The 10916-nt window shown below is 44.6% G+C and overlaps 1 protein-coding gene across 1 annotated transcript; it reads right to left on the bottom strand.

Moving 5' to 3' along the window:
* Nucleotides 1-5925: 5925 nt before the first annotated feature.
* Nucleotides 5926-9132, bottom strand: LOC149357913 (uncharacterized). The gene is made up of 4 exons (XM_089577987.1): nt 9003-9132; nt 8199-8221; nt 7704-7745; nt 5926-6307 (listed from the first exon to the last, which is right to left on the bottom strand). Exons 1-4 carry the CDS (start codon nt 9040-9042, stop codon nt 6089-6091), a joined length of 324 nt encoding a protein of 107 aa, XP_089434113.1. The 5' UTR covers nt 9043-9132; the 3' UTR covers nt 5926-6088.
* Between the last annotated feature and the right edge of the window lie 1784 nt (nt 9133-10916).

Here is a 10916-nt window from a genome sequence, read left to right as displayed (position 1 = left end):
ACTAGGAAAAAAGAAATAGTGCATGCATGCGAAAAGGATGTGCACTCTGGCGTGCTGATGTCAAGTAGAAAATTTAATCGCGTGTCATTTTTGTTGCCACGCTTGAAATGAGGCAGTACAATCCGGTTTTAGGCCTGCTGTCCACCGTTTGTTCGCTCTAGCTTATGCATTCGTATCAGACGACACTTACACATAGGAAATGACAGTATTCGGTGATTCCCCGTTTGAAATGAAAGTTTCCATGGTCATTCGTTTTTGCGAAAACATGGAATCATTTTTAACGGCGGCAAGAAACAATACTTATTTGTTGAAGCTTTATGTAAGTTTTTTCCTTCAGCTTGAGATATTAAATATGACTTCGTTTATGTGCGATTAATTTAATTAGTATTTTTATTCGCGTCTGCGTACATGGCTGGCTTTCGCAGGAAGGTGTCTCTGATAGGCGCTGCTACAAACAGTTTCCCCAATTTATCCGTGCGCGATGATCAGGAAGCGAAAAAATCCATAATGCTGCGCCTCTTAGAACTATAGACTAGGATCACTTCCGCCTTACGGATGGTCTTGTCCTCAGCACCAATTAAGAAAAGGTGTCACGGCCTTGTCCTTAGCGAGTGTCGTGAAGTGACCTGGAGTGGAGTTTTATTCCCGTTCCACCCAAGCCATACTGTTAAATAAAATTAAAAAGATCGAGACTCTCTCTTTAAATACTGCAGCTATCAGTCTCAGCTCTGCTGAAATCGCAAGTGCTTAAGTAGCACTGCTGAAACTTCCTACCGACATTCATATTGAAGCGCAATTGAAAACACAATCGTGATGTCTTACCCAATTTATAACCAATTAAGAGCAATCGATGAAGTGCGATCGTCTCTTTTTTTCAAAACAAAGAAGTTTAGAAGACTGTTCTCTTAAACTCTTGCCCAAACTTGGCGCTTTGGGCCTTCACAAGTAATATGCTTTTAATTTTGAGTAAATGTCTTAATATTTTTAATCGACGTCCTTGATTGCGTAATCAATCTCCCTTGTGAGTACTCTTTTTTTTTGTCGCAGGGAAATTTAAGTAATACTGTGCGAAAGGAGAGTTTGGGGCCATTAGACCTAACTGCTAGCTTTTCCCCTCAGAGTTTTAAAAGAGTCCTCATTTGGAATTTTCTTAAAGGGTTCATGCGCAGTCTTTGCAGGAAAAAGAAATGGTTATGATTCTGCAGCGCTGTCTCTAAAAGCGGTGAAGTGATTTTGGCTGAAACTCGCGCACTTAATTTTCAGTTTTTCGCTTGCTGCACTGACATCTAACTTACACTATTAGTTGTCTGACCTTCTCGGTAGGCTACACTAAATAATTCAGTCTTGTATTTACAGAAGGCGCGCCACTGACTCTCATTTGATGAGAAAAGATCGCACACTAAGTGTCATACAGCGTAAGTTTTCAGTGCATTGGAATGTCAGTGGACAAAAGATGGTTTCGTCCATGTAATCTTACGGTATTTAATATACGGCCTGTCTAGGTAACTCTGCTAACCAAAAATACAGTTGCTTCACATTTTTTGCGGCAAATTATACGTTAGAAGGGGGAAAAAAATCTCGAGAAAGCCTCCTCTCCCATATTCCCGGCTTCGCCACCTGGCAACTACCCTGTTCGCTAGTCTCCTACTTCTTTTGCCATCAGCGGACATTTGTTATTATTACGCCCCAAATAGCTCATGTCCTATTACTTCTGCACTTTCGGGTATCCTCTCGTTATCACGCCGTACATAAGGTTTTCCAAGTTGAAAAGGTAGATGACGCTTTACATTTTGCAATCGAGAAAAGTTCTGGGTGAAGTCGGTAAAAAGCTTCCATTGAAGAACCGACAGCGACATAACTCATTTTGCGCCATGTAGGGGATTTACACAGATATAAGTTTCCGCTTGGTTATAAGCCGTTAATATTTCTTTTCCTTAATCTTCAGTGAGGACAAAGAATCGCCTAACATCCCCGCTTTCTCCGTCCAAAAATACATGGGTACAGCATACACAGCTGAAATAATACAAGCGAAACCGCAGAAGGTGGGCTGGGTGCAAAAATGCATATAGGCTCAGCATAGACAGTAAGTTGAGGCTATGCAAAAAAAAAAAAACACACACAGAAGGAATGAGCCAGTCGGGAATAGAATTTGTAGAGACGTTTCCACCAAGCAGTTTCACTTTTAGGAAACGTCAGGCTACTCTGTAATGGTCGCTAGCATTACTGTCCAGCGTATGTCTTCTGGCCCATTACTAATCGTGCGTGCCAGTCTCTTCAGAGTAAGAGGAACATGGTTCCATGATCTGATTGCGGTAGAAAAGAAGAGAAAAGAATCTGAAGAGCTGGCCGAGGGTAGTTATCATCGCCTGTGTCCACGGCTCTTGCGGAGAGCCGACTTTGGACAAATAAAGTGGCGCGTCACCTCTCTGCGGGTTTTACCGCAGAAAACGTGACGCTAAGTCGCAATCATATTTGTGCGCGCTTGCGTACTTTGCTACTGGCCCCCTGCCGAAGAGGTTATCTCTGTACTGGATAACGGGAAACAGTGGTTGTCGTCGGTACTGGCAGAGTTGTACAATTTGTTTACAGCACTATTTTATGTGTTTCGCCCGGGCAGGTGAGAGATGTTTGAATCACAGATGTTAAACATATGAAACTTTGTCAGGATAAGAGCACTTACACCGTTATCAAAACAAAGGCTTAAACTTGCATATCTGGCCACCTGTATAGGCTGCCCCCCGATGTGTTATACATGGTCTGTTCTGAAAGTAGTAGGACTCATTTTTTTAAACAAAATTTATTCAAGAGAATAGTACAGACGATTACAATTTTTCAAGGTAGCACCCTTCCGCACCTACACGCTGCTGCCAATGAGTTTCACAGTTTTCGTACGCCTCCAGGAACGCCTGGACCGGAGTGCTGTTTAACTCCCTCATCACGGCCTGTTGAACGACCTCTACCGATCCGTAATGTTTGCCCTTGGGCGTCGATTTTATTCTCGGGAATAGAAAAAAGTCTGCCGGGGCCAAGTCGAGACTGTAGGGGGGCTGAGGCAGCGTTGTCGCCTTGTGCTGGCCAAAAAATCGGGGTCCTCATTCGCATGATGAAGAAATTCCACCGGTTGGCCTTTTCCTCCTCTGACAACACTCCCGGCACCAACTTCGCGCACGCTTTCCTCATGGATAAGTTTTCTGTCACGATCTCAAAAACTTGGGTTTGAGGAATGCTCAAGTCATCAGCAATCATTCTGATACTCATTCTACGATCACTGTTAAGTAAATGTTTCACTCGCTACACATTTTCGTTGGTCTTGCTGGTCAAAGGGTATCTGGAGCGGTCGTCTTCCTCCACTCTTTCCTTACCTTCTCGGAACAGCTTGTGCCACTCAAAAAACATCTGATCTACCCATGGAAGCGTCACCGTAGGCCTCCTTAATCATTTTGATAGTCTATTTGCCCGTTTTACCAAGACTTGCTCAAAATTTCATCGCGTATCGCTGATCCAGTAAACGCTCGATGATTCTGCGTGACGACACGTTTCGACAGGGGTTCACAGTACAAGCAACCTCCTCTCTTCAACGGCCGAGAGCCGACTGCCAATTTTCCCCAGCATTCCCAATATCCCCCTTCAACGATCCTGCACGCGCAGACCACCTCTCGTCCGCCCGTTCGCCCAGGAAAAAACCAGTCCTACTACTTTCAGAACAGACCTTGTATAGTGTGGGCAGCCTACACTGCAGTCAATAATATACAAAATCTATCACAAGAGAAGTGGGAGGTGGCTCTGCCCAGCTGAAACCTGGAAGGGCAGCGACGCCTGGCGGACCGGGCCAGAGCTGTTGCAGTCTACGTAGGCATCCTGGACTAGGGGCCCCGCCCAATCGCCAGTGTGCTTCGCTCGACTCACTGCACGTTTTTCGTTAACTCATTAACAACATGCACGGTCTTTCGTATCAAAGACAAATGTTACGTGCGCAGTGCGCAGGAGCTATCACTGGGCTTCGATGACATTGTACTATAGTACAGGCCGCACATTAGACGCAGATAGTTACGAGTTATTTCTCAAAGGCCGTTCCCAGGCGTCATAGTTTAACACGGCACACGGGTTACGTGGACAATAAGAAAAATAAGATCCTACGCCTTGGATGTTGGTGGCTGTAATGCAGAGAACAGATTTAGTTTGATTCGGCCGCACGGCTGGCAGCGAGGCCCTGAACACTTTTATTTTACCAGTTGTATATACCGTCCAGTATAAAATGTACGCCCTGAACACTTTTATTTTACCTGTTGTCAGTATCGTCCAGTATAAAATGCACAACTCTACTAGCATTTAATCAGCACACGCAAAAATACCACATGGAACAATTTTGCATGAGCAGTGGAATGCCACACAGAGTTCTTAATACAATATTTCGTGCATTGCATACTCGAGCCAATGCAATCCGCAAAGTGTAGTATTCTCTTGCAGGGGGCTGCAGCTCGTTTATTGCACGCAAATCGGTGGCGTGCCAAGTTGGCTGAAGGATTGCAAAATGTAAGAAATGGACTTCTAAACGAATATTTAGCTTTGTTTTGATGACTAAAATAGCTAAATATTTAGCTTTGTTTTGATGATTAGATGCTGAAGGGTTATGTCTACTGTATGTGCATAAACGACAGTCTAACGAAAGTTACAGGCACTAATATGCGTTCATTCCCGTCTCCCTCTCTTTCGCTTCCGCTTGTCATGTCACTGCAGCTTTCATCGTACAGAAGCGAAGGCTTCACTCTCTTTGCACATGAATCAGGCTCGAAACCGGATCTCACATGCTTCATAAACAGTTATCTGTCTCATGGCCACTGTGTGCGCTTACCCCTGAGTAGCCGCGCGGTTAGTTTGGTGCTAGTCGTCGAGGTAAAAAAAAAAATTCCTGCTGATACTGAAGCGCCACTGGGGCACTCGTAGTTGGAAAATCGCGCTAGACCCGCGGCACTCTGGCACATTCGGCACTTCGACGCATACGGGGAAGATTGCTGCATGATTTAAACGTCAACCTTACTGATGCTGCATTCAGTGCGACAGAGTAGCAGGGAGCATGCTCCGCCAATTTATCCCCCTCCACCACGCAGTTCACTACACAGGCATGTGGCACACGTTGGTGGGCTCCGTCATTAGTGGGCGTCGGCGCCGGTCCCCCAGTGCAACATGGGCGTGTTTCGTACCACGACCCGCGTGACGTCCTCCCCATCGGCCTACTTCACCGAGAGCAGCGACCAATGGCAGAAAACCAAATGAACGGGAAACGAAATGAAACGCTACAAAATATGGCAACCTGACGACAATCAACTCAGGAGGCGGGGTGCGGAATAAAATTTTGAGATTTCTCCTGTTCATTGCTTTCTTGCAGCTGTTAGAACCAAGTTGTTTCTTTCATAAAGTTTGTTCAAATATTAGATGCATTATTGCCTTTTCTGATGTCTTTAAGACCGAGGCACCAAAATGCCACTTGAAATGAAAAAAAAGTTACTGGCCAAATACACTATCTAGCAGGGTGAACGTACAAAAATAATGTTTTTTAATAGAACTAGAAATAGCCACGTAATTTATTTCGATAACGCTATTTTCCCCACGTACGTCATTGATCACCTTTGTTAAACTATTAGACATCGTATGGGACCTCACTTCAAAGACACGCATATTTACAATGAAAGTTTTCTGTACTCTATCTATACTTAGCAAGAACAGCGCTTGTTTAGGATCACTTTGGCTTACACTGCTCTCATGAATTTCAAAACGAACAGTCACCTATCTAAACTATGCCGTAAACCTTAAACCGATCTAGTCATTTTCTTCTACTCCAAGCAAATGGTTGGGGCTAGTAAAGTAATTTGAAGACTCCATCGACATTTCTCTTTGATGTGTTGAAAGACGACTCGAAAAGAGCAGTCAGTTTGTTTTTAAAGCTTTTATTTAACAGTGGACAAATAGTGCGTCCAAAATGAACATGTCGTAGTCAGCGGGAGGTATTCACCTCTTGCGTCCGTTTTCACCGTTCGATTCCTCTCCTGCGGCTAGTTTCCAATCGACGACCCCTTCCGGCGCGGCGTCTTCAGAAGGGTATGTGGGCGCGGACGCCGATCTGTCCCTGGGGCTTGCCGCGGTACGAGTGGCCATCGAAGCGGCCGAAGCTCTGGGATCCCTCGGCGTAGCCGGTGATCCTTCCGCCGTTCTTCGAGCGGTGCAAGTCGTACTCGCCGCGCACGCCCACGTTGGCGTTGAAGTTGCGCCTGTTGTTGCCGGACGCTGATCCGAACACGCCCAGGCGGTGCTGAGGTGGAAAGAAGGCGAGAAACACAATGCAGAGGGCGCAGCTCACGGGAACGAACTAGGGTGCCTCGATGCCTCGATCGAGGCACTCTAGAACGAACAATCTGAACGAAAGAAAAAAAAAAAAACCTGTTGACCATCCGAGAAGTAGGCGTGACACAGAGAGCCAGAAAACGATGAACTCCAGAAATAGGGAGGAAGCAAACTTTAGGAATACGCATTCAGGGAGCGCCAAGGTCAGTGTGGAGTTGTATCCTTAGGGTTATGTAAGAACGAAACTGGTGTCTTGCCTTCAGGGATCCTTCCGCACAACGAGATAGGTGTTTTTGTAGAGTGAAAATAAGGATTCATTGGCGCAAGCTTTCAACCGTCGCTAATGTGTCGGACCTTTCAGTTAGGTTCGTGCATTGCATCAAACTTACGCGTAATGACGACATTTTAGGAATATTTCGGTACGAAAACTTTTGGCGCCGTAAAAAACGTGTTGGAGTCATATTATTCCGTGCTTTAGCACATGCTGAAGGCCTGTAATCTATAGCAGCGCTTGCATAGTTTATCTGCGTGCTTGAGCGGTAGCTGACTTGTCCTCCAAAAGAATGTTTATGTATTGCTTGCGAGTAGCCAGCTGTTAGAACAGCTTATTCCTCGAGGTAGGTGCGACTTCAAATATTCTTTAACACAGCCTTTAACTTAAAGCGAAAACAAGAACTTAGAAATGAAGACCTCGTGAGAGTGTCCTAATATAGCCCACGAAAAAAGACCTCTCATATACAGACGGGCCCCAGCCATAGAGCAATAAACACTGATTTTAACCTATGCAGCAGAACTGCCGTATTTCTTTACAATTGAGCCTACACGTTAAGCGTGGCGTAAAAACGATCCAAATGGCGTCGAGGCAAAGTATTCACTTAGGTTGTTGAGGTATCGAATGTTTAATATCATGCAAAAATTGAACCTTGAAAGACCTGATACATTAAAAGACCTGAATTGAAAGACTTGATACATTAGTAAGAGATGCCGTTCGCAAAAGTGTAGCTGCCGTAAATTCCACGCATAAAAATTAAATTTCTTCTTTACTAACTCTCACGCTCGCTATGTCCAACAATGCGCCTGCGATTTTTGCAATCGTGTGCGAGCCTTGTGGCAAAAAAAAGAGCAAAGATGCAGTGCACAAAAAACGCGTAGACACTGCAGAAAATGTTACCTTTTTCAATGGCTCCTAAATCGAGAACTTTTCAATACTGTCACTGTTGTATTTGTTGGTGAAGTGAGCTCTGAGTACACATTGATCATTGCAGGTTATACGCAGCGCGGTAGTCTGTACCGTCGTACACACTTCTAGCGTTGTAGAGATATTCCATCCTACTGATGCACGAGGAAAGGTTACAAGCACTTACACGAGGAGGATCCGGCTTGAAATTAAAGTTTGGGCGTCCCCCCTGCGTGAAACAATAAACGTGTTGTTAGAAACCCAATTGTAAACTAACAACTCTCATAAATAGCTTGAAACTTTATGTGACAGATGCATTTCGTAGCTTGTCTCGGCCTGCCTTTTAAATCTGAAGAGAAATACTAAAAGAAACAAGGAAATCGAGAAAAAGAGTGAAAGAAAGTAAAGAAGAAAGAAAGAGAGAAAGAGCAGAAAAAAAGGAACAAAGACAGGAAGAAGGAAAGAAAGGTTGAAAAAGAAAAAGAGAGAATATTTGTTGAAATTACGCGATTCATGCCTGAAACGAAGTTGTTGGCACAGTATGCCAGTTTTTTTTCTGTTCTGGCATGAATATAAGGTGAAACATCAGAAAGGAAGCTGCAGTAACACAGGCATTCCATTAAGTAGCAGTGGTGACTGGCGATTCACACAGGAGTTTGCAACAACTGCTGCTCGAACTTACCTGCCCGGTCACAGCTGAGACGACTGGGAAAAAAAGAGAAGATAAAATAAAAGTTAGTTGAGTGGTCGCTAGGGTCACGTAGATTAATTTCGAACTTCTAAGTTACAACCAGGAAGAAAACATAAACACTTCCCATTTGTCTTTGATTTCAAAATAAGTCCTGTGCGTTGAATAAGAGCGGCAAAAACATTACGCTGAAGCGTTTTTTCTGGGCCCCACACGCGCTGGCTAAAAACAAAGCAGACTACCCAAAAATGAGTTGAAAAGTTCTTCGTTGTTGATGAATTAGACAGCGCCACAAGAAGGTAAAAAAAGAGCACAAGTGCAGAGGCTTAGACTCTCCTCTTATCTTCTCTGTTGCAACACAAAGATAAATGGCCTCGTATATAAAGCATAACAGACGGAAACGTTTCAAGGCGAAGATAAGTGGCCCCGTAGAGCAGTCTGCGAGGCGATTTATCGTCACCTTGACCAGTTTCTGTCAATTTACCCTGCACAAAGGGCATGTATTTGTAATAAAAACCAAAGAAACCAGATTGCTGGCTGAGAAGGAGGAGTCGCTAATGACAGTATTTCCGCGCTTTTTCTAAATGTCTTCAAAGGTAGATGCAAGCACTAAAATAGAAGTTGTTTTAACTACTGTCATATTTCTGTGGCAAAACCTCAGTGCTTACAAGGTCACAGACAGTCGATTACTTCGATCTCATTCTGGTTATTGCCACCTTAAAAATGTTACCACAGTTAAGAGCTTCCTCGCTTGCACTACATAAAACAATGAACAAGAGCTAAAGCAAGCATTCTCACCAATGAGCACCAGAAGAAGAGAAAAGCACAAACGCAGCATGTTTGCCGATTATGCAGTGAGACAACTCAAGCACAAGCGAGCATCAACGGCTAGGAGCGAGTGGTTTCTGTCGAGCTCTGCTCTGGCATTTATACTCTGTCCGTGCGAGTGCGCCAGGAAGGGTGGATCGAGCTTCCGTTTATTTCTTTATTCCACGAGCCGCGCATAGGCTCATCTCGGTTCCGTTATTTACGTGCGAGTGGCATCCGGACGAAAAGGAAAGTTGCCGCTCGGCAGGGCAACACCGCCAGCGTCTACGAGAGCATCGCCCAACGTCACGATGGCTTAGGTTTCTTCGGCCGCTTAGCGCCAGCCGGCAGGGATTTCCCCGCAGGCGTTGCCTCGCGCTTCACGAGGCTGTCGGGCTTCGGTCATTCAACGCTACCAGTTCCTGCTCGATTAAGCAGAAATGGAGGAGGAGAGAAAGAGCGCGCTATTGCTCAGACGGGGAGCGGGACCACGAACTTAAAAATAAAGTGCTACTCTCAGAGTATGGACAGATCTGTTTACTCTACCCAGCGCCAGGAACTGAAGATGTCGGAACTTGGTGCAGTTTTATTTTACTAATGGAGCTCAATCCTAGAAGCGCATTAGTAGATGCAATATCCGTGTCGTGTGTGCGATATCCTGTATGTTCTCTCACACTATTGCAGGACGCCTGGCCACGTGCTCGAAAAAGATGATGCACGCTTCCGGAACGCTAACTACTTGTACCCTTGAAAAGTAATTGCCATAAAAAATTGAATGGTAGGGCAATAGCATTCAAGCGTTCCACTGAGTGAAGCAGCGCGGACGGGCCATGAATCATTTTTATAAATAAAAGCTAAAAAGAAAAACGTAGTTGCAGATCATAGACACTTGAAAATAATGACTAGATTTGATATTCTCGGTGACACATGAGAACTTACTAATTAGCTTTCTAAAGTTGCATGTAAAAGAACTTCTACGTCGTAATTATTAATCATGATCCTCAGCCTTGAAGAGCCAGCGGACGAAATTTTGTTCAGCTGAAAAAGGAACAAAAATAAACCTCAGTTTTGATCACATTCTTAAGTGAAGTCTTGATTAAGCCTCCCAGTGTGTCATTCTGTTTCTGTAACAATGTGCGTTGCCGGAATAATGCCACACGTTTCCTAGACGAGCTGGTGCGCATGGTGCTCATAATTTATAATACTGCCTTGCCCTCCTGCGCATGCATTGAGAAAGTGTTCAGTCCATCTACTGATCTCTTCACGTCGAATCGTGGGAAAATTAGCGTAACAAAATATCAAGCAGTTAAGCTGCAGTAGCTGATTGTACTCTGAGTAAACTTGTGTTATGCCAATAAAAGTTCGAACGCGAATAGCGGAATAGCAATCGACTACTTTCCGTACATGCCCAGTTACTTTCCTAGGGCTTTAATTGACCATGGTTTATACACCGGAAGTCGGACTTGAATTTCGCTTTCCTTTCATCTGTAGTGTCGCGCATTTACTTGGCAAAGGAATTTTTTCTCCTTTCTCCATTAGAAGAGAATAATGGCTGAGCCACTTTTTGGGGATTCGCACTCTCAGAATCATGGCATCCGCTTTCTGAAATCTACTTGCACTACGTTCTTGCAGTGATTTTCTGCTGACTACCAAATTATGAACTCTCCGATTAGAGTAGCTGGCTAAAGAGTCTTTTCGATCTACAGACCTGCTACAAGTCACTAAATGTGCGGTCGGAGACTTATGGCGACCTTTTATGAATCGGCCCTCGGTAGCATCCTTAAAACTCGTGTCTGCGACCGTTTTGGCTTCGCACTTCCACCGCTTGAGGGCAATTATTTCAGGAGAGCTATCGGAATGATTGCGGGGTGTCATGGCATGATTTGGGCACGTGACATGCAGCGG

Source organism: Amblyomma mixtum, chromosome 3, assembly GCF_055824585.1.
Source record: "Amblyomma mixtum isolate Tamu chromosome 3, ASM5582458v1, whole genome shotgun sequence".
NCBI lineage: Eukaryota > Metazoa > Arthropoda > Arachnida > Ixodida > Ixodidae > Amblyomma > Amblyomma mixtum.
The sequence above is the reverse complement of the archived record's forward strand: the minus strand, read 5'-3'. Positions and strand labels throughout refer to the sequence as shown.

Excerpts from the sequence above, each read along its gene's own strand:
- LOC149357913 (XM_089577987.1), bottom strand. The coding sequence starts at position 9,042 with ATGCTGCGTTTGTGCTTTTCTCTTCTTCTGGTGCTCATTG. Across the intron at positions 8,222-9,002 it reads TCTTCTTCTGGTGCTCATTG|TCGTCTCAGCTGTGACCGGG; the intron begins GTGAGAATGCTT and ends TTTTTTTCCCAG. Across the intron at positions 7,746-8,198 it reads TCTCAGCTGTGACCGGGCAG|GGGGGACGCCCAAACTTTAA; the intron begins GTAAGTTCGAGC and ends TGTTTCACGCAG.